We start from the raw sequence: 24,532 nt of genomic DNA on the forward strand, positions 1-24,532 counted from the left end.
CTGTGGATCCTCCTCCTCCTTTTTTCCTCCTCCATTTACTTCGTTTAGGTTTTCGATCTCTGTCGCATGGTGCTCTTGTCTCTTGTTATGAGCTGCAGCATGCGGTTAGCAGCGCGTCGACCCGTTACTGCTTCTCTTAAGTTATTTCAGAGATCATTGGGCACGTCAAGCTTGCTTTCGTGTCAATCAGTAAAACAGATATTAGCCTTTAAAGATGTTAACAAAGCAATTGAAATTAAGGTGCGTTGAGGCTGGGATGGTGACATAACAATCGGGTAGCGAGGCAACTTGTTACAATGAACGTTTTACTGCTCTTGCAGGGATGGGTCAGAGCGTTACGAAAACACAAGGACGTGGTGTTCTTGGACCTTTCAGATGGGTCAACCGCATCTAAAGTTCAGGTCGTCATTCCTGCAGACAGCATGAGGTGTGCTGCTGTTTCCCATAATTTCCTTTTTGCCGTGCTTTTTAATGTTTTCTTGCGTTTGAAAGCCAGACATTCCTATTGTAGTCGCATTTGCCAGGATCTTACAATTTAAGTTATGGGGTTTTACGTGTCAAATCCACGATTTGATTATAAGGCACGCCGTAGTGGGGGACTCCGGAATATAGACCACCTGGGGTACTTTAACGTTCACCTAAATCTAAGTCCAGGATTCGATCCCACGATCTCGTGCTTAGCAGCCCAACACCATAGCCACTAAGCAACCACAGCGGGTATTGCTAGGATCTGCATTGGTTAAATAAACATGCACACAAACATGACTGCATGGAAACGGCAGCTAGCAAGGAAGTTGCTTCTCGTACGTGTTTCTCTTCTGCATAAGGTGTACGTTCCTAAGATGGCAAGTTCTAGTTTAATGTTATAAAAACAGGGTTACACAAAATGCCAAAACATGTACTTAGAAGCATCTGAAGAAAGATGAGTGATATGAAGTAAAAGAAAAATGTGTCCTTTTAGGCTTTGACTTCATCAACTCACTGTTGTAATGCGTCTTTTTTCTGCCTTTCTGGAGTGCATAGATGAAATAAATACAGTTAATTGTATATCTTCTTGGCAGGTGTGCTTTCTCTTCTGTAGTCCCTTTTATGCAATCGCCCGCTGTTTTACAGTAAATACTGTATTGCTAGTATTAATTATACTTCTCAAAGACGCACTAAAAAATTCACTGTAGTTGCATTGGAAAATAACTAACGCATTTATCCGTTACATGCAGGAGTCTTTTTTTGCGCCCAAGATTGTCTTCCGTTTTTTCTGAGGACCCATAAAGTGTGCTGCAGTGAGCACTTTGGTTACATGCCACACATCTCCTTTGATTTGCCTTGGTTTTTGTATCAATTTTAGGCCGGGCCTTTCGTATGGGGCAGCTGTCCAGATTCTTGGAAGACTGGTAGCCAGCTCACACAAGGGCCAGGAATTTGAAGTGCACGCTGAAGACGTCACAGTGTTGGGACCTTGTGATGTGGAGGCAAGGGCTGCACAGAGTTTGTGACCTAATGTGGTGATGTGTGGCATGTTTCAGTGATGTGTTGTGTCTAGGTCTAGTGGAAAATGAAGGTTTTGCTTCTGGCTGCAGTGGAAGATGTTGATTGATTGATTGATTGATACCCGGAGTTTGTTCCGAAGCAACACTAGGGCTACTAGAGGCACCTTAGTGGATGGCTCCAGATTAATTTTTGACTGCTCAGGTTATTTACATGCACCTACACTAGAACAATACCCATATCTCACACCGCAGTTTTGGGATTTAAAGCCAATCAATTATTATTATGTTGAAAAGAAAAGGCTATAGGCCATGCCTTTATTTTATGAAAGAACGTGTGACAGCACGGCTGCCGGCTTACAGAGCTACGAAGTCAAGTTGCAAGGACGAAGCAGAAGTCCACACTGGTACCACGGTTGGTGGTCATAACTGGATGCATTAGTATTGGTGGTGAGCATTAGCCCACCAGAATAAAAGGGAAAGTAAGTGCGGAAGCAGTAAATATAAGTCGGGGATGTGCGCCATGGCAAAGAAACTGCAGGGAGAGATCTGATTAAAGATTGTAGTTCTGTGGCTGCACACGGAAGTACACTGCTGATTCTTCTGCAAGATCTAGATTCACATTAAACCCTTTCTACATGTAGTTTCTTTTCATTACTTCTTCAAAAACTACAGCTTTATCAAGTAATGGTCACTTAAAATGTAGATAGCTGATGGAAAGAGAGCTGCCACTGCGTTTGCAGTTGTTGCTGTATGCACCAACATTAAACCCTTTCTACATGTCATTTCTTTTCATTACTTCTTCAAAAACTACAGCTTTTTCAAGTAATGGTCACTTAAAATGTAGATAGCTGATGGAAAGAAAGCTGCCACTGCATTTGCAGTTGTTGCTGTATGCACACAGCACCCCCAGCACACTCTGATGTAAGCATGAGTTATATTCGCTGCACCCTGCCTCTGCCTGCATATGAGGTACAACTTTTGAAATGTGAATAACATACCAAACCGAGGCCACTTGAGTACAGTGTGGTCTTTTTTCGTGTTTTAAAGAAAGAACAATCAACATTTTGAAAACATGCGCACTGCACGCACACACAAGAAAAAGAATCACTTCTGCCGGGGTAGGATTAAAGCAATAAATGCACTCTGAGCAGTTTTTCATGCAAAGAACATCAGCATTGTAAATAAAGTTTAACAGTGTACAGTCATGCGCATTGTGCACATACCAGAAATCAACACAAGAAAAATAAACGAATAATTAATCGAGGAAAAAGAAAAAGCTTCTTGAGAGAGCATTTGAAGCAGAGATCACACACAAAAAAGATTCACATTTCAAAAACATGCACGCTATGCAGACGAAATTAAGCACAACCACCAAGGGAGGATTACAACCAGTTTGTCAAGCAAGCCAAGCAAAGAGAAGGAACGCTGTGTCAATCATGCGTAATGTGCAAACACCAGAAAATAATACTTAAAAAAAATGCAATGCACAACAAAGCACAGGATTGCAATCAGGTGCAAAAATGGGAATGGAATAAAGAAACAAACAAGTGATAGTACAAGAACGAAGTGATGTGCACTAGCATAAGCAATCTCTTTCACCAAAAGAAAAAAAAAACAGTGTATGACCTCTCACCAACAGCAAGTATTAGAATAAGGAAATACACTTATGCAAAAATCTAAGAAAGCAGAAATAGCGTTCAAATGAGAGAGAGTGTTCAGCAGTGACGATGGTACTACAGGCTAGGTGCAGTTTCTAACTCTGCGGTGAAAGTGGACAATGCTTCGGTGTCCGTGACATCTGGATTTAACCGAATCAATGCGCGTATCGTAAGTGGGGAAAAAAAAAATAGGCCAATCGAGTCCTTGTTCAGAGTATTGCTTTAGTGAGCATTTATGCTAATATAAAAATAAAAAACAACTATAAACATTTATATAAATATAAACATAAAAATAAAACAAGTATACAACATTTATTGCAGTGCATTTGTTGGACGACAGGCCGTGAAATTTGACTGACATGTCACTTGCAAATTGAAAGGTGGGGGTAAGTGAATGTAATACTGATGTCACTGTGCAGGCATATCCATTTCAACCACGGAAGACTTACGCTCCAGAGTACACACGGAGCTTCCTCCATTTTCGACCACGGCAGGCCAAGGAAGCTGCCATGCTGCGGCTTCGCAGTGCTGCTTTAATGGCGGTGCATGCTGCATTCCAGGCATGTGGCAGTTTCATTATTTGCTGCCAGCATTCTTCGTGTAGCTTTGTTTTTACAGCAAACAGCTGCATTTGCCACACACTGCTGATCGTGCCGCGTTTCCTCTCTGCGCCTCAAAGCCCGTTTCCTTTGAAGTTGCTAGGCACATCTTTCTTACTGAAGGTAAAACACAAGGACCGAATTTCGTTTGTAAGTGCTCTTCGCCATTGGCCGGCTGCCTTTGCTAATATGTCCAGCATCAGGATTGGCTTGATTTTGTTCTTCCAAACAATTATAGCGCGAGAGCTTTTGTGGAAGTCTGGTGCAGCCTTTCTCATGCTGTGCCACAGTGCACGAGGCAGTTGTAAATCAGCAAAGTGGTGAAAGAAGTTAAGCAATACTCACAGTTGTTTGCTGTGACGTGTAGCTGCTGAAAATGTTTAATTAGCTGTTCACTCTCTGTAATCTCTAGCTCTTAAAGTTGTTAATCAGATGTTTGCTGTCAATGACATGTAGTTGCTGATAATAGTCATCTAGCACGTTGTTGTCTGTGATCTGTAGCTTCTGAAAGTTGGTAATTAGCTGTCTGTGACGTGTAGCTGCTGCAAAATTTTAGTTAGGTCTTTGCTATTCATTGTCTGTCTGTCTGTCTTTGCTCTTTATTACATGTAGCTTTCGAAAGTGGCTAATTCTAAAGGTCTAATTCTTGGTGATACCGTTGTAACAGGTATGATTAAGATGCATTTTGTTGCATTTACTTACAGTCTCAAGGCTTCTTTCATGTTCATACACCTATCCTGACGTCCAACGACTGTGAGGGTGGTGGGAATGTTTTCACTGTCAAGGTACCTTCACTTCATCTATTGTTCAAGCATGCAGCGTGCAGTTAGAATGAAACACTGTAACAATTTAAAGTTTGGTTCGTGCTTGAATCAAATGTTATCTTTTCTTCTGTACACTTTCAGTATTAGGCATCTGCTGTGTTGAGTTTTAACCTTAAGTGGCATGTAACTTCTGTGTGCAGTGGCAGCTTGACAGTTTTAGAGATTTTAACATGCTGCAAATGGAAAAGTTAGTAGCTGGAGATGCATATTCAATAATAAATTTATGATTAAATTGGCTACGATACTAAACCGTGGTTGTAGTGACCACTCTGTGACCAACATACACCAATTTCACAATCTGAAAAACAGGGCCCAGTGATGTCTCTCTCAGGAGATGCAGTTAATGAAAGCATAAAAGATGAGAAGTAGTACTGAGGGTGTTTAGTAACTTTATGTGTATGATGAGCACATAGTCATATGTGGCCATTTGTTTAATAGCCGTTTCATGTGTAATAGACACTGCTCCATTCACAGCTCATTCGGTGCATGTGTTGCGCATTATGAATTTCTGTATTTTACCATTAGAAAAACTAACAGTAACAGTTAGGGTGAATTTCCAAGCTTGACGTAGAAAACCACCTCGTATTCCTCATGATACATGTCAAAACAAGCGTATTGTCTTGCACTTGCCTTCACACATGCATTCAAAACATTCTACATGTTTTTTTTAAGCACAGCCCATGAAGCAACAAGCAGCAGAGAAGGAATCTGGCAAAGGCTTGAAGGAGCTCTTTTTTGGCAGACCTGTCTTCTTGACCGTATCAGCCCAGCTTCACTTGGAGGCTATTGCCATGTGAGTATCATTGCGCGAAAACTTTACAAGACTTTACAAGGTCACTGGTATATGGAGACCTTAATTGATCAACAGTGGGTGAACAAGGGAAGCTTCATGCGAGAGCCAATGTTTCGACAAGGGGTTTGTCTTCGTTGACAAGTTGCAGGTTTCATCCTGGCCATAGCAGCCACATTTCATTGGGGATGAAATGCAAAAACACTCATGTACTCGGATGTAGACGCACATTAAAGCATCCCAGGTGGCCAGTATCTGCCACTACAGCATGCCTAATAAGCATATCATGATTTTGGAACAATTATATTAATTAATTAAAACAAATTAAATTAAAAATAAATTGTTTATTTTTTTCGTTGACAAGTCCCTTTGTCAGAGCATTGGCTCCAGGCTGAGGCTTCCCCTAATCACCCGCTCCTGATGGGTGCAACCTTATGGCTTATACATATTCAATTGACTTCAGTTAATTCACCCCTGGCAGGACTGACGAAATTGCTTGAATTATGCAGTATGTCGAATTACACAAGATGTAGAAAAACGCCATTTGGCAGTATTTTACCAATTCTGACACGCTCCCAAATCGAAGGCGCGCCCACTTTATATTTTCTACTATGTCCAAAGTAGAGGAACCCGCTGTGGTTGCTCAGTGGCTATGGTGTTGGGCTGCTGAGCACGAGGTCGCGGGATCGAATCACGGCCATGGTGGCCACATTTCGATGGGGGCGAAATGCGAAAACACCCGTGTACTTAGATTTAGGTGCACATTAAAGAACCCCAGGTGGTCCAAATTTCTGGAGTCCCCCACTACGGCGTGCCTCATAATCAGATCGTGGTTTTGGCACGTAAAACCCCAAAATTTAATTTAATTAACTTAATTTTTAATCCAAAGTAGAAAACAAATGCAGAAATGATATTAAAGCTCCTAAACAAAGTATAAATATTATGTGCACCCGATTTCTTAGCAAGAAAAATGGACAAGGGTTGAATATGTGTTGCTCAATTGCCGCCGGGTGCGGGGGAGTTCCTAAAGTCAGCTTCGTTGCAATACATTCGTGTTATGCAGTAGAGCATACGACCACGAGGTTTTGGTATTATGTCCGACTGCACCTATCGGGCAAATTTTCTTGAAAAAAATAAAGCCTGTGTTAAAATTGGGTAAATACTGTAATCAGATAATGTGAACTATGGTTATTGCTTGAAAATGTTTCTAGGGCAGGCCAACAATACATGTTTTCGACAGGAGATGACGTGTGTTCAACGCATTCACTGTCCCCTAAGCTCGGCTGAGACAGACGCCCCCACTAAAGGGGTCGCTATTGGGGTCAGGTGCTTGCGTGCTGACAGGTCAACTTCCAATTACTCTGCGAATTACTTGGCGAAGGCCAATTTCAGGATCAAAATAATGAAAACTTGGGCCCATAGAAATGCATGGGTGCCGGCCGGGACCTCCATCCTCCCAGTAAATGAAAACACTAAATAATGAAGTGTACATTTGCTCAAATCTTAGTAATTAGATTCAAATAGATAAAATTACTTGCGAGTTGTAGAGAACATGTTCCCACTTCAGTGATGGCTTGGAATTGTTACAGTTAGGTGTATGTTTTTTTTTTTTTTATCGTTATAGAAGTACTCTCTCCTGAAAACTGATGGAATTATCAACTGGAAATTACTGCCGCTCGGGGTGAAACTGTTGTGCCTAATTTAGGCCTCTCTGCACCGTTTCTGCACGATCTTGCTCTACAGCATGTGAACTGCGTCATAAGTGATCGATTACTCTATGATGCCTAGTTATCAATATTTTGGGGGAAACAACAATGACACAACTGTTCCTTTACTTCAGTTCTATATTTCATTCTCATGAACTGTTGATGCAAGCGGCTGGTTTTGCTATAACGGCAGCGCAGCAACTTGTGGGTTGGTAGAATACTTCCAATACCAAGAAGAAGCCCCTCTATGGATGAGTGGTTCAACAAAAAGGATGCAATAAAATGTACGTAAATTACAGGGTTTGACATGCCAAAACCACAGCATGATTATGAGGCACGCCATAGTTGGGGATTCCGGATTAATTTTGACCAACAAGGGTTCTTTAATGTGCACTTAAATCTAAGTATACCAGCATTGTTGCATTTTGCAATCATTGATATGCGGCTGCCGTGGTTGGGATCGAACCCACAACCTTGAGCTCGGCAGCGCAATGCCATAGTCACCAAGCTACCGCGGCAGGTCATGCGATAAAAATGCATGGATAAATGCAAGCCCTGTGGTTATGTTGCCCTACAAACCTCATAGGTTTGCACTGCTTGGCATTGTTCAGGATGAACTGAAACACCCAAAAAAGCAGCGTATGTGCTGGTTTCCACTGCAGGTCTCTGTCCAGGGTTTATACAGTGGGTCCCACGTTTCGTGCCGAGAACTGCAACACACGGCGACACGTCTGTGAGTTCTGCATGGTGGAGGCTGAGGAGGCCTTTGTCACATCCTTGGATACCTTGCTGCAGGTGAGTTTTTTTTTTAATGGGTTAGCATTAGGAGTGTCAAGGTGGAAAAAAATGTATATGAAGTGTGGGAAACCGGTGGTCTGCTCTGTACCACCGTCAGTTGCACTTCACTCCTCAAAGAGGTAGGACGTTTGTCGAGTGAACTCCTGAACAACACTTTGCAATGTGGTGAACGTGGTTTATATCATAAATACAGGACCTCAAAAAAGTGTGACGTAATGCTAGCGCATTTCTCTCGCATTTACCGCTAAATCACCATATTTGTTTAGTTTTTTTTCAAGACTTGGCTACTTTTTTTAACAAAACTGACATTTGGGCGAGTTGATGCAGCTTCATCTTAAGCAACACGTTCCAAAGAGAAACACAGACTAGAATAAAAAAAAAGGCGATGAAACATGCGCTGGTGTTCCATTGCTTGTCCAGCACCTGTCCCATTGCACCTTTCATTGTAGTCTGTGTCTTTTGTTTGCACTGTGTTACTTAAAATGAAGTATTTTTCTATTTTTGTAATCCCTTTGTTTTCTTGCCTGTGCTGGGGGCAGTTAGCCAGTGTGCCTCTGAATCTCTTATCTGTACCTCTGATTTCAAGTAATACTATTACTAATCTCAATAATATAATCTGGTGTTTGTGCCAGGGACTTCTTGCGGAAGCTGCCGGTGAAGATACTGGCGCCTGGATTCTTAGCGGTATCACTGTAGCAATGTGTAGTTATAGTGATGAATTCTGCTCTGTTCATTCCATATAGATGTATAGAATTAGTCTGCATACATTGATGTACGGCTGTAGGTAGTAAAGTTTTTGGCTTCTTGAATATAATCACAACTGAACTGTACAGTATCATGTGTTTTAAACAAGTGCCTTCTGTTGAACCACACAGAGGACTGAAGATGTTGTGAAGAATGTGTTCACCAGTCTGGTCAGTTCATCTAATCAAGATGTAGCTGTAATTATGAGAGATGCCCCTTCTGGTCACCTTGAGATAGTGAAAGCCGCACTGGACAAACCTTTTGTCAGGTGGGTCTGAAGACATTGTGCCACAATCTTTGTCCCACAAACCACTGCTGAGGCAAAGTGGTGCTGCTGATGATGGTATCCGGAAGGCATAAAATGTTCACTGTGTTTGTTTACCACATCATATATTGGAGGTATATAAAATCAGTCTGCGTTCAACTACCTGTGGTTGTATGACTATCTGATGGACTTGTTTAGCGTGGTTTAAGATGCCAAACTAGACTGTCAGGCTCAATGGTGCTAATCATTATGCCTTATTAGTCCAGTTCTTGCAAAAGTTGTGGGAGTGTGCACTTTTTTCTCTTTTATGTGTCGAATTTCATATATGCATGCCGATTTATTCAGGGATTGTAGCGGGGTATCAGGATGTTAGGTATGTTTATTTGTAGCGAAATTTGGCAACACTATTGAATAATCATCTGATTTGCCAAATGCTCATGTCCTTTATCCGCAAACACACAAGTCTATTAATACAATATAATACATTTGTACAGGATGAGTGTGCAATTGGAGATCCCGAAGTGAAATCTGTCAGGGGGCCATGAGGAACATGAATTGGCTTTTTTTCTTTTTCAAAGGAGTTAGACAGTTACTTAGCATGCCAGACATTATATACAATAAAACCTTAATACGTACCCGTTTAATAAGTAATTCTGGTTTAAATATAGTCACGATGAATCCCCACAACTGTTGCCATTAAACTTAATGTATTGGCCGACTGTTTAAGCCATAATCGCTTAACGCATGCCAAACTGTTAGTGCATAGTATTTACTTCATTTTTCGGTGTATACAAGCTTGAAATCGGCGAAATGTCATACGCACAGACCATACATAGCGAAATTGCAGCACGGACCTTTCTTGGACTGCAGTCACCATCGATAGTGCGTCAAAACATAGTAGCCATGACGTGTTTCCTGCTCCCTTAGCTTATAGCGCTTCCGCATCATCATCATGGATGACGACGTGGATGACGGCCTTTCCGTATCCGATGCAGCTAGTGCGTTGACCGTCATGAGGGCGTTCGCAGAGAAGTGGGCCCTGATGGAGAAACTGGCTTGTGGCTTTTCTGAGTTTCAGGATGCCGTCTTCACTGCAAGGCTGCCATGCCAGCAAGTGAATGTAGAGTTTACTGCCCGCTTGCAAATAAAACTTGTCTGGATGTGCGTTTGAGTAAGAATTGACACATATTTTTTGTCCGGTAAGTCTATAGCCGCTCGTCTGCCATTGTCGGTTAATTAGTATATCGTTAGTACGTACCTGATCCACATTTCCCACCGACTACGTATTAACGAGGTTTTACTGTATACCAAAAAACCAGAAGCTGGCATTTCTCAATGAAGCAGGAACAAGGCAGAAATTAAAGAACTGAAGCTTTTCCATGCTTATTTCATACAAAGTGACAACATAATTTTTACTGTTCTGCATGCACTGAAAGTTCGTAGTGAAGATCTCATTTTGGGTCATTTTAATTATGGTTACGCTTTCATTTCATTCTGCTGTTTTGAAACAAAAGCTTTGAATAAAACAAAATATCTCCGAACTAAGCTATGTGTACAATGCTCAACGGTTCAAACGCAATACTCTAAGTGCATGGCTGCTGGCGCTTTTTGCGTGCTGAGAACACTGAAGTGATGTATTGTGGTGTACGATGAAAATGAGAGCCTTTGTGATGTATTCTGACTGCGTTTGGTGCCCCCCAGCTATCGCACCACGCTCACTGGTGGAGCAGAAAGCGCCAGCGAATATGTGGTTCAATTATTGCGTCTTAATTGCCGAGCACTACATGCGAGTACATTCCCCAATTTGTTATAGACTGGTTGTAATGTTTGTGCTTTTGCAATGATTTTTTAATTGGAGATTAACCATCAACCACAAATGTAGTTATCGAAATTCTTATGCCATAAAGCTGAATAAAGCAATCACAACAGAGCCTAAGAACTACTGTTAAGTATTTCATTTGCTGGAGGATTCAGACATACGAAGGGCAGATTTATTGTTGCTGGAAAACGGGACAACACTAGACCAAGTATGGAAAAAACAGCTGAATACACTTGCTCCATAGTTCACCATTTTCTAGACTGTACAGTGATAAATGTGCTGCTAGCCTACATATAGCCTGCAAGTTTGAACTGCAATACCAAGAAATGAGTTGAGAGTTAAAAACACTTGCTGACTGAACAGAATTTATCCTAAAGCTACGAGCATTCTTCTGTTCTGAAGATATGTAGCAGTTTTGTTTCAGTAAAACGAAATTCTTACTGGCAAAGTTTAGGCTGTTGAATATACTATTGATGTGGCACCAGCACCTAATGCTTGCCTGTTGCCCTGAAACTCTGGCCCGTTCTGACGAACATTGGTCCACCTAAATCTTTTGCAGAATGACGTACAGCGAGTGCATCAGTGTTCTTCAGTCTGCCAGAGATGGAAAATCCTTGCTTCAGGACATTGAGGTACTTTGTTGCTTAGTTACTATATACACTAGAGCAAGGGCCGTACTCGTGTAAGAGCTTCACACCCAACTTGGTAGCCCCATGTTCGGAAAAAAAAAGAACGCTTGTATACGCTCTTAGATTCTCGGCGCGTGGCATGCAATTTCTTCGGACATTGTTGTGAGAGTCACAGAAGGCACATGATATAACACCATGGATGGCACAGAGGACAACTGCATCCACAAGTGTGCTGCCTATAAATGAAACTCAGCTGCTGTGACAGTGGCAGTGGTGAGAACTAGACCCACAGCGTGCGCGAACAAAGTGCATTATGAAAACAAAAACAATAGCTCTTTTGGCACAAAAGAATCACGGAGATTACGCATGGCCAGAAAAATTGAACTGAAATGGCGTGCCCCCATGTAAGGGCCGCATCTCTCAACAAGCTCATGAAAAAAAAAAAATGTGCGGCCCTTACACGAGTATGTACGGTACTCCATGAAACATGCGAACCATGACTGCTGCAGAGACTGGACTTCTGTGTGGTTAAGGGCATTGTTTAGGAATTAAATATGCAGAATGGATGTGGGTGTGCAAACTGTTAGAATAAACCAGTCTAAAGCATATGAACTCTGATGTGGACCATGACGGTCAGTGATAATGTGAACAAAATCATTTCGTTTTGTAGAGTGCTATCCGTATTGTTCATTCTTATGTGTGCTCTCTCTAGAGATTCTGATCACATCATCTTGATATTAGTTTTGTGGTCATTGGTGAACTTTTCTATGTGAGGTAAATACTGCAAAGAGCATGATGGTCTGAAACCCTTCATGAACACACAAAATTAAAGCATATAATACATTGAAACCCTTTGTCTTCTCCAAGTGTATCAGCAAAGTAAAACATTTCCTCAAAGGAAATGCCTTGTTGTGCTGGTGTTGCTTTGTTTCCTTTGCATGATGAGAGTTCCATTCATAGTAGCGATGGTCATTTTTACAGTGGGGTCAGGACTTGAAAGCAGAGCACGAGGAATACTTGGTAAAGCACTGTGGCGATGGAGGACCACTCTTTGTGACACACTTTCCATCAGCTCTTAAGCCTTTCTACATGAAGCACTCTACTCTTCAGTCTAGCACAGTAAGTGGTTTTGTATATGTGGATTACAAGTTGGTCGCTGTTTGCAAGGCACCTCCTCGCAGGGGACCATTCTCAGACCTGTTTTATTTTGTTTATATGTAAATGACTTGGCAAGCTTAATTCAAGATGGGATATCAATAAAGTTGTTCGTGGACGATTGCATGCTAAGCAAATTTCGTCACTCGAGGATCACAAAGATGTACAGGACGTAATTTCAGCTATTTTTGCTTGGTGTGGTCTTTGGGACATAGAATTAAATGCAGAAAAACAAAAACAAAACTGTACTTATGCGTGTATAAAAAAAGAAAAAGAAAACACCCACTCCCAGCATATTGGCTTGGCAGCACTACAGTTATGGAGGTGGGAAAGTACAAGTGTCTTCGTTTAACTTTCACCAATAAACTTGATTGGTCAGTTCAGATCTTTAATATCTGCACATTGGCTTTACCTAAACTAATTTCTAAACAGAAAACTTAGAAAAGTGCTGGTGCATGCTAAATTGATGGCTTAAACTGCCTGTGTAAGATCCAAGCTGGAATATGCTGCAATTATCTGGCATCCCCATACTATTTAAAAAAGGATGTTATGCAACTAGAACTTGTTTGCAAGGCAGTGAAATTCATATTCAGGAAGTATAAAAAGCAACATTCACCATCCATTCTGATAAAAGCAAATGGTATACAAGAATTGGAAACACAAAGGAAAATTTGTTGAGTTTCTTTATAACTGCTTGTCAGGAAGATTTCAATTTAACCTGCCTAATTGTGTCCACCCTCTCATGACTTGAAGGACACGTCACAGCCATGAACACTTACTCACTCCTATATTTGCAAAGACAAACCTTAAATTTGGTTTCTTTCCGAGTACCACTAGTGATTGGAGCTCATTTCCTGCCACCGTGGTCGCGTTGAGTGATATTGGTTCCGAAATTGAACAATACTTGTCTTGATTTTATTACTGTTCATTGCTTGAAAAATGTTTTAGCAATATCATACATATTTTATTTGTCTTTATGTTCATATTGTCCTTCTGTCATTTGCTTTATTATTTGACATTGTAGCCCCACCTGCTTGGGCCAAATCATTGGCTTGCAGTATTTCAAAATAAAATAAAGAGAATAAGAGGCAGTAATTCTATGAGCTGATTCTTGCACAAGACAATGAAATTCATCGTCTAACATATACTAGTGGAGTGACTGAAGTACAGGATGCTGCACACAATTCTTACTTGATTGTGCGTCTCACGTGGTTGCATAATTCACCGATTTTTCTATCCCAGAGAAATCGACAGGCTGTGAGGGGTGCACTAGTAAGGATAAGCGCCAGTTTTTAAGTTTTATTTAGGCATTTCAAGCTAACGTTAACTAAACTATTTTTCAAAGACATTTGTGGTATGATCTTCTAGAGTGGCCTTGTGTACGCCTCTGGGAGCACATACAATAACTGTGCGGTCATGGGTTGCAGTCCCTTTGCACATTGGCAGAAACAAGGACAACTGAGAGTCCTGAATGGAAATCAGGTGTTTCTTTTCATATTGGTCCCCACTGCACCTCTTCCCGCAGGTGGAAGGCTTTGACCTGCTGGCACCCTTTGGAGGTGAGCTCTGTGGCGGGAGCCTCAGGGAGGACAACCTCACAGTCCTCGAAGAACGCCTGAAGAATCTGGGAATTGCCGAGGCTTTCCCTTGGTAAGCCAGAGCACATCACAGCAAGACATGGACAAGAGCATTGACTAAAGCATATGGCAATCCATTTGCTTTTGTGCCTAGATCGATGCCCCGTAGAAGTCACATACATAGCTGTTGACTTAAATCATCTCCCTGCTTTGCATCTTCGCATGTTCGTAGCATTGCAGTCACTTTTCTGCCATCCTCATACTTGCACTTGGCTAGTGTACAATGCAACGTTGTACACTAGCCCTAAACCACTCTGAGCTTGTAGGCGAGCGAGCGGTTTCTCTCGCCTTTACTACCCTCCTCACAAGTGCTCTCTCCTCCTCGGCACGAACTTCTCTAGAAGACAGGTTAACACTGGGTCAGTATCGAATGTCACGTCGGGGCTTTTTTTCTTGTATGAAAACACCATCAACTCCTGCTTATCAGCAATCTGTGCTTTCCGGTGACATGCTGTTGCTGTCGCACGCACAGTGCAAAAAAACGCTACAAGAGATGAAATCATCTCAATGCGCACGACAGGCAAGTGAGATGAGGAACAGCTGTAGTATGACTGCATGGCAAAGGCATGCTAGTAGACATATCTGATGTCCCTGGCATGTAAATCAATCGACAGCTTTTACCATGATGACATCACGTGCGTGACCCTGCTGCCAGCACGATGGTTGAAGAAGGACTGGAAACACCTGGAAAGGAGCACACGATTGTTTTTTTTAATTATCAAAGGTGGTTCAGAAGCCCTTTAATGCTTACTTGACATGCATTTGTGTGTTCCTACTGTAGTAAAGCAAACCAGCACTACACAATCACAAGACTCATCTTACGTAAAAGCATTTCTTCTTTGGCCAGTATTCGTGTTCCTATTGCTCATGATAGCTATCAGTGAACTAACAAAGTGGTTGCCACAGCGAAGGCCAGTTGCAGATGGAACTTACTTAAGAGAAGCTTTGTGAATGCAGGTTCAGATTCTCATGGAAAGCCAGCATCATCATCATCAAAGAGACACTACCTGATACTGCATCTTTTTTGTTGCTTTTTTCTCCCAGTATGGTGCTTTGATTTGATCAAATCATTTGTTTCATTGATTCTTGGAAAAATGTTTGATTTTTGCTTTGAATTGATTGAATGGCATTGGCGGAGGGGCAGTCAAAAAAGAATATATATACAGCAGTTGAAAGGTTAACTGCAGCTTCCCTTTATCACACATTGGTTTTATTCTCTCTGCCAATACATCCATGGTCACCTTAGCTTAAGAATAGTGCTATGTGAACTTCTATGCATGTCCATTTTCATAATTGTTTCTTATTCTACAGCTAGTAACAAATTGCAAGCAGAGCAGGAAAATTCAAATTGAAACAGAAAAATTTGCAAAAGTTTGCTCAAGCGCAATGTATGCCAACCTGTGCTGGGGAAAACTGGTGTTTTTTATTTTGCACCTATGAATGAAAACCCTTTTTTATGTTTTAGTTTGAGTTCTTATTTGCATTTCACTTATTGCTGACTGTGTTACAATAATGTTGTTTTTCACCACAAAAAAATTTGTCCTGTGAAAAAAATAAGAAGGTGTTGGGGGCATTGAAAAGGTCACGCTTCAGAGTATTTTTTTCTTCCCTTTAATAGCTCTCACTGTCTGCAGAGGATGGGCTTTGCTTCACGCCATTTGAAGAATGCTTATAGCAAGCTATTTTCCTTTTTCATCAGGTACTTGGACCTTCGGAGGTATGGATCTGCACCCCATGGAGGGTTTGGGCTGGGCTTTGACCGAATGCTGCAGTATTTTTTCGCTATCAAAAATATTAGAGATGTGGTGACCTTCCCGAGATGGTCAAACCACTGTTCTATGTAGTTAGTGTGAGCACTGCGTTAAATAAATGTTTTCTCAGATTTGTCTTTATTATTTAATATGAATCTATCACTTTGCCTGTTTTAGCTTTATTTCAGACTTTCATACTGTTCTGTGGATCACTGATTGATGCCTGGTTGCATTTGGTAGTTAGAAAGATACCACCTACCAACGTCAGTATGTGGCCAAAGATTGCAAGTGGCCTTACTTTTACTGGAAAAATTCATAACCTGCATGGACTGTTTGAGAAACCTACCAAGTCTGTCTGTTTTTGTTTGAGCTAATGCTCCCCAGAATTACGAATAAGCATATTTCTTGTTTCAACTAGGTACTGTGCTAGCCAAATTCTTGCCAAATCCCCTGCAATGTTGCCACTGCAACTAAAGACCAGACATACGAGTGCATTTACGCACCATTTTATAAAATATAAGAAATAAGATATATAAGTGATAAGGCAGCCATGGCATGATTAAGAATTTGATCTTACTCTAAAGTCAACTTGCGCATCATTGAGTTGGCAAAGGCGTTGTACATGGGTTACCACAATTTACCAAATACAGTGTAGACCGCTTATAACGTAAGTCGCCGGAGTTGCGAATATCCGCACTATAACCAAAACAACTATTTTATTGCGATAATGGACACTCCAGGCGCATTTCTGCCGTCGCTGTCACCATGCTTTAGGTTCCGTATTCGCGTACTAAATAAATTAACAAGCATGGTGTCACATGCGCACAAGCAAACATGAACACATCTCACTCGTTGACCGCGGAAACCTACTGTCAAAACGCTCGAGTGACGAAGCACGGCGAGCGAATTGACCTTCGTGCTATCATGCCTCTCGCTTCAACGCGACCTATAAGCGGCAGAAACACAGCGGGCGGCGGACTTTCCCCATTGCAGATTGCTTTCAAGATAGGGCCAAGGCGATCGTATCGCCGAAGTGGATCGTAGCAGATTACATCCTGCTTCGGTCCACTGAAACCGTTCCGCATTGCTTTGCTGGCGAAAATCCTCTCCTTCTGTTTGCGCCAGTCTCGAACGCAAGTTTCGGATTCTCCGAACGCCCGTGATGCAGCCCGATTTCCGTCCGTCTCCACATACATGATCACTTTCCTTTTAAATGCGGCATCATGATGAACTCGGTACTTGATGCTGATAGAGCAGACGCAGAGAACCTGAAGACAGACGGTAGACTATTGCCCAAATGCCGACGGCTATATGGTAACGCAGATTTAGGGTAGTACTCGATTCTAACGCGCACGCAATTTTTGGACCTGTTTTATCGGAAAAAAGTGCGCGTTAGATTCGAGTAAATACGGTATTTGTGGCTTGAGGGGAGCATTTGCCATCTAGGTTGACTGTGGAACTTCCAGGCAGCCTCACTGTAACCGGTATTTCGTGTCCCGCAACTGCACTATATAAGCGATACGCGTATACATAGAGTGGTATGGGAAAATTAACGGGAGTCTGAAAAGACCGTATTCAGTGATGCTACTGCGGACTTCTGATTTGGAGCAATTTTTGGAGCATCAGAAATTTCATTTTGGAGCACTTTGGAGCAGGCAATTTGGCATTTGGGAGCAGCTTGGAGCAGCTGATTTTTCACATCCTGAAGTATTTCGAAAAAACGAGTGTGCATGCGACACACACACACAAATTGATCGTTTCATATATTGCTAGTTTTCCCAGATGTCATTCCGTATATCCAGAAACAAATGATGGACACATTGGCGGCACGCAGTTATTATAATCACATGTCATGCTGCGCTTCAAACAAGCTACGGTAAAACCCCGCTGTTACGTTCCCGAGCGCTGCGTTTTCCCGGTTGTTAAGCTCCCATAGGACCCAATGCATTGGTAACACCGCTGTTGCGTCGCAAATGTGGGACCGTTCCCGCATCATGCGTTGCGAACTGCCACCCCGCGCGGCCATTTTGACTTCATGTCGCTTGGCTTGGTGGCTTGACGATGGGATTGGCTGCGCAAAGTGTCGGGGGCGACACCTATGACGTATTTTCGGTTTCCGCCAGCAGAAGCATGGCCTTTGATATCCGTATTTGCTATCTAAAGATGGTGTCTATGCCGCGTTGGGGCCCTAAAATTGGTTTTGGCGCATAGATGTTCCGTATAACGTTCAAGGGCAATAACGCCGTCTCCGCGCGCCGTATGCTGTATGTGCGAGTGAAAGCGTGCGTGCGAGGAGAGCCGACGACCGCGGCCAAATCTCGCGCGCGCAAGAAAGAAAAGCAGGGAGGAAGCGCGCCTACTTCCGTCCCGCTCGAAGCACCGGCGAGGGAGAGCGAGCGGGGTTGTACTCTGGCACCAACTGCGTACTGCGCGAAGGCGATCTGTGTTGGGGGCAGAGTCTAGGCAGTGTAGGTGCGTCGGCGGCTCGTAGCTTTGTGCGTGCTGTGTGTTCTCGGCGCTCAGTTTGCGTGGAAGCGATAGACACCAGTAGGAAGGTCACTTCGTTCGCTGCTGCTGCGGGGCATCCTCACGCCAACGTTTGACAGCGCGTGTCCGCGCTCATCGAGTGATGTGTTCATGTTTGCCTGTGCGCGCTCACACCATGCTAGTTAATATAGTTAATAAGCGAATGTTTAAAGTTTATACGGGCGATAAAACTACTATACTATTTACTTTGTATAGCTGCCTACTAATTTGCAATCTCAATCGATGCTTCGGCTTTCGGGCGAAACTACGACTTTTTTTCACACGTAAGAATTAAAATAATGTTGTGTGCAGTTCAACACTACTCTCATTTCTCAATTTTGCCTGTTTCTCGGCTCTTGCGATTCCCGGCTCTTTTTTTTTTTTTACGGTTTCGTCAAAACGTATCAGCAGAAATCTACTGTACTAGCTGCGTTTTCGGAGTAGATAACGTCCTCCGATGAATCGCCAATTGACCTTGAAGCCACGAGCCTCAGCAGAAACGCACTTTGCCGTTGAGCCGTCTTGCAAGGCAAACGCCGCGTCGGCGCCGTGCGTGGCGCTGTTACTTAATCGGGACGCACGCGCTAGTGCTGTTTCGTCTCCTGTTCGTCTCCTGTTTGCAACTAAGGCTAGCCCAATCATCACGTTGCACGTTTTAATTCCCCAGTGGTGCAATTGTCGGCGATAGAGGACGTCAAATCCGAGACTGTTTGGCGCAGTTAGGCGCAATTTTCGTCTGTTTTATCAGGATGGCGCAGTAAATCCCATGTGGCGCAGTTGTCGCAGGAGTGGAATCACTGCCGTATTATATCCGGTCCTGCACTATAAGCGGTTATAAGTGGTCTATACTGTATAAGTACTCACCTTTCTTTTTTTCATGCTGATCATCTTACTACTGTAAGCATTATACTCTTACGTAGAAACTAACAAATATGCTCAAACACCTTTCCTTAAAACACCTTTTCTTAAAACCTGAACACAAAAGAATGCAATGTCTTTCAGGAAATATGTTCCAGAAGAAATTAAAAATTAATAACAGTCTGTGGTTTTATGTGTCAAAACAACAATCTGATTACGAGGTACACTTGACTTTTGGATTATAATTCTGACTACATGGGGTTATTCAACGTGCACCTAAATCTAAGTACATAAGTGTTTTTGCATTTCGCGCTCAATGAAATGTGGCTGCCGCAGCCATGATTGAACTCGCGGCCTCGAGCTCAGCAGTGCAACACTAAAGCCACTATGGTACCAAGGCAGGTGGAAGAAATTTCTGAAGAGGGCCTAATAACAATTGTTCTTCTTTCTGGTGTTTTATGTGCCAAAACCAGTTCTGATTATGAGGCACGCCATAGTGGAGGGCTCCAGATTAATTTTGACCACCTGGGGTTCTTTTTAATACGTGCACTACAACGCAAGCACACATGCGTAGTGTACACTACTGAACCAATCTTGGCAATAGCTGCAGGGCTGGTAATTGTCTAATGTCCTTATTAGCAGCCTCTGAACGGGTACTGACGTGATATTTTCGACTATTCATTTCTTGTGTTAATTGAAAGTACTAGACCTCTAAACCCTAGAAAAAATAGTGATAAGCCTTGGAACGCCATTCATAATGTACATTTAAACCTGGATATAACGAAATTGACAAATTCCCGAAAAACTTTGTTATAAAGAGGATTTCGTTATATGCAGGTTCGCCACGAAAATTCGAAAAATAAATGCTTACCGTATATACTCGATTCGAACGCGCCCTCAATTGTAACACGAACCCGTTTTCCGTGACCGAAGGAGAGGAAAAAAAATCTTTTACAGTACCGTGCATCTCATGCTTTCATATAGAAATACAACTATCACTCAAGATATACTCCCAATACACTAAAGACACTAAAGTTGCGATGAACAAAAGGTCCCAGTTTCGCCCGAAAGGCGAAGCATCGATTGCGACAGCGAATTAGCAGACAGCTATACAAAGTAAGGATAGTAGTTTTATCGGCCGTATAAACTTGTAAACATTCGCTGTTTAACTAAATTGGTAGACTAATGCCTAAGCACACGTACTACAGCACTTGGTCGAAGATACGGGAGCTAGGCTCTAAGTTCGTAGGAGGCGGCCATATTGAAATGCCGATGGCGATCTGGCCAGCTGCAGCAAGCGGCAAGATCAGGTTTGAATGAAGGGAGGGGAAAAGGTCACGCCCGCGGTGGCAAGATCGCCGGGTCGAGGGATGCAGACCCGCCTCTCACACACACGCACACGTGCGCTCGCTCTCGCCTCGCAGGCGCCGTGAATTCGAGCGCGCCAATAGCGCCGCCGCCGCTTCGCATTCCGTCACGGCGGAGAAGGTGCTTCTGGTTGCTGCTCGCGCAAAAATGAAAAAATTTGGGGCGAAATCATTCGGTTGTCGGCGGGGGAAATTGGTTATTTCGAGGGGGTCTCCCGCTGCCACTTCGTTACGTAGAGGTCTCAAATATATGTGCTTCTATGGAGTAACGGCGGGGAATAGAAAAACTTTGTTATATCCAGGAATTCGTTATATGGAAGTTCGTTATAAGCAGGTTTAACTGTAATATATTAGATTTTCTACAGCCAGTTTTTGTTTCGTTTCCAGGAGGATACTGTGTCGTGATGTCATGATCTAGTATGTGGGAGCAGGATACTGTGACGTTTTGACACTTGCTTGGTCGTCCACGGTATGCTGCAACATCAGCCCTCGCAACGAATACGTGGCGACCGAGTGAGCCGAAGTGAGTGTCAAGACATCACAAGGTCCTGCTCCCACGTGACCACATACTGTGTCGTCTTGTCACAACACATTATCCTCCTGGGAACTGAAACCGAAACTGGCTGTAGAAAAGCTGTATTTATGTCGCTCTGAGGCTTATCACTATATTTTGTTTCTAGGGTTTCGAGCTCTAGGCCCTTCATTTAATAAAAACAAGAAAGAAAAAAAAAACAATAGTTCAAAATATCATGTCAGTACCCCTTTAGGTAGCTCCTAAGCAGACGACGCATGCACTTGGTTGGTTAGTGGAGATGACAGCAGCCCCAGCACGTCATCTAGATTTTTCATTCAGCTGCGGGCATTGCCTGCTCTTGAAGGTCACGCTGGAGGTCACTTCCAGCAAGTGGTAATGGGGGAACTTTTTTTTTAAATTTCAGTTTCGGTATCAAAAATGCCTACCCTTTGCAAGCCTTTCAAGATGCATCCACTCCTATTTCAGACGCAAAATATTGTACAGAGGCTGCTCTATATTTGCACTAGGCTTTCTACGCGGTTCAACATTTTATTGCAGTTGGCTTTTAACAAGTGCTACCTCTAAATTGACTGATAGTTCTGGATGGATGTTCATGCAAGCCGTTGCATGCCAGCTGTAAGGTCTTCTTTCTGGGGCTTTACGTGCCAAAACCAGTTCTGATTATGAGGCACGCCATAGTGGAGGGCTCCGGATTAATTTTGACCACCTGGGGTTCTTTAATGTGCACTACAATGCAAGCACATGGGCATTTTTGCATTTCGCCTCCATCGAAATGCGGCCACCGCGGCCGGAATTCGATCCCGCGATCTCGTGCTCAGCAGCGCAATGCCTTAGCTGTAAGGTCAGGGCCGACATCGCATAAGGCTGGAAAAACACAGGGGGGCTCAAAAGCCCCAGGAGAGAGAGCAAGAAATCTTAATAGTACTGAAAGTTGGGCGAGTTGGTAGCTGGCGCTGACTCACAACTCACGTTTATTTTTGGAGGGAAGTTGCACAGTTGCGAGTCCGCCAGTCTGTCAGCTTAACCTTGTGTCCTTGTTTCTTGTGTGCAAGCTGCAGTTTCAAGATCAGTAAGCAATCTATCATGCAAGATTGGAGATTCCCTGCTGTATGCACTGGAATATTATTTGGCTTGCATGTTCATGTCAGAATTGCCGACAGATTGGGAATGTTTTAAATCATGTTCAAGAAGTGTTGCAGTACCCCTTTAACAAACTGCTTGGTAGTCACTCATGCCATCACTTGACAGCTAATAGACTTTTTTCTGCTACCTGATCTACTGCATACATTAATGCCTGTTTCCAATGCCATAGTTTAGATTACAGTAGATTTTGCCACGACGGCAGTCCGTATGAAGAATAGAGGAACTGTGTTCAGCAGCAGAGGCAGAGCTTATGTTTGCACATTGTGGTTCATATCGGTTTCATGTCCCCAGTTTTCTCCAAAAGCTTGTTTGTCACTGCTGCTGAAGAACAAAGCAAAATAAATTTGCCTGAAATTTGTCTGATGTGGGCTTCAAGCCGCTCCCTGCTGGTGCATTATTGTGGACACTGCTCCATTATACAAATAGTGATGGCTGTACTTTGTAGGAGCCATGAAAAATGTATGTGAGACACATGTCGTTAAGAAACATGCAAATGCACTGCAGGGCTAAAGGTGGATCCACACCAATTAGTCGCGGACGTCGCATGACCAAGTTGGTTGCAAATGGTCACTTTGGTCAAAAAGCAGCCATTCTGGGTTGCTTGATGCTGGATTATTTAGCTCTGTCCTCAAGCTGCTTAACCAATCAGCAGTACAGGAGTAGGACGTCAGATATGCCGATGGTTGTTCGATATGGCGATGTCAAGCTACTTAACCAATCGGCAGTACAGGAGTAGCACGTCAGATATGCCGATGGTTGTTCGATCTGGCGATTCAAGCAGATACTGCCAGTCAACAGTATGAATTTTTTTGCAACGAAGATCCACCAACAAAAGTGAAGTGGCACCACATGGCGACTTTCTTAGGAAAAAGCGGTCGTGTCATGACTGTTATTCTTGAAGAACAAAACAATTACTGCTAAATGGTACATTGCAGTATGCTACCCAGTTTTCAGCAAGTTGCAAATACAGCAGCCAAGGACAGAACTGAGGGGGTATCGCATTGCACCATGACACTGCACCTGTGTGCACATCCAACATCACTCATTTACTAATGCCCACGGATGTTAAACACAACTCGGCCACCTTACTGTACTGACATGATGCTGTGCGATTATTTCCTGTTCTCTAAAGTGAAACATTGCATCTGTGGTTCAATGTTATCAAGCCCCGGAGAAGGCATCCCTTCGAGGCACACCTACCTACGTAGGCACACCTACGAGAACAAACTTGCAGCAAGAGGAAGTGAATAAAAAAAGTGCTATTTAAAATGATTTACCAGAAAGCAAAAGTGCATAGAACCTTGTTACAAGTACATTGAGAAAACATAAGGGTCTAAAAGACAGAGAGCACCTTCATTTTTGATCATCTCGAAACTTTCATAATGCCTCGCGTAGATTTGGTACAACACCATGTTGAGAAATCAGCTGCAAAGCAGTTGCACGTAGGTACATTCCTACACAATCGAGCATGACAAGTGTTCTGATGAGTTTTTTTCCAGTTATGTTTCGGTTCCTGGTGATTGCACACAAATTTATAACAGTTATTCTAGTCCACTTCGGCACATGCAAAGAATACTAAAATTTTAGCTACCAAAGTCGCACCCGCCAACTTTCCTGGAAGTTTTCATAAAGCTTACGAATTCTGGCTTGTTCCAGTATTTTACGAAAGTTGCATCAAGTTTAATGAAAAATAGATTCTTTTCGCGAGTATGGCAAAACTATTGAAAGATAGAGCAGCGGACGATTGCAACAAAATGCATGCAAAAAAGACATTTCGATGGTACCTGCACTGCTCTTTTGCAAGTGCTAAACACCATATACGAGAGGGACACATGGTCTGAGTAAGTGTATTAATAGCAGTTCCTGAAGCAGTTGAAATCAGCAGCAGCGGAGTTGCTGATAAAGTAACTGATCTGGAAACAATGTTGTTGCTCTCTGCTGTTTGTGTGCTGTGTCTAAAGGTAAATTTTTAATAAGGTGTATATGTATCTAACAGAAAATGTGTACTCAGAGAAAAACTATGCACCCCCCCCCCCCTTTTTTTTTTCCATCGTGTCCGCGTGATATTTACAAATTCATATTGCTACACGCGTGTTCACAGGTTGGCAGCTGTGCAAGCTTGACAAAGGTCAAGGGCGTATTAGATACAGCATGTGCATTTTGTGTGATCCTCTATGGTCTCTTTACACTTACTTGAATGCTCACAGTAAAGGAGAAAAAAAAGAAGGATGCACATCTTCA

The 24,532-nt window shown here is 42.7% G+C and overlaps 1 protein-coding gene across 1 annotated transcript; it reads left to right on the forward strand.

The window, feature by feature from the left end:
• Nucleotides 1-25: 25 nt before the first annotated feature.
• On the forward strand, nucleotides 26-15,990 carry LOC119449771 (probable asparagine--tRNA ligase, mitochondrial). The gene is made up of 12 exons (XM_037713030.2): nucleotides 26-240; nucleotides 321-427; nucleotides 1,346-1,469; nucleotides 3,565-3,705; nucleotides 4,449-4,529; nucleotides 5,246-5,361; nucleotides 7,727-7,859; nucleotides 8,738-8,874; nucleotides 11,250-11,322; nucleotides 12,301-12,438; nucleotides 14,000-14,124; nucleotides 15,811-15,990. Exons 1-12 carry the CDS (start codon nucleotides 67-69, stop codon nucleotides 15,953-15,955), a joined length of 1,494 nt encoding a protein of 497 aa, XP_037568958.2. The 5' UTR covers nucleotides 26-66; the 3' UTR covers nucleotides 15,956-15,990.
• Nucleotides 15,991-24,532: the final 8,542 nt, after the last annotated feature.

Source organism: Dermacentor silvarum, chromosome 4 (genome assembly GCF_013339745.2).
Source record: "Dermacentor silvarum isolate Dsil-2018 chromosome 4, BIME_Dsil_1.4, whole genome shotgun sequence".
NCBI classification, from domain to species: Eukaryota; Metazoa; Arthropoda; class Arachnida; order Ixodida; family Ixodidae; genus Dermacentor; species Dermacentor silvarum.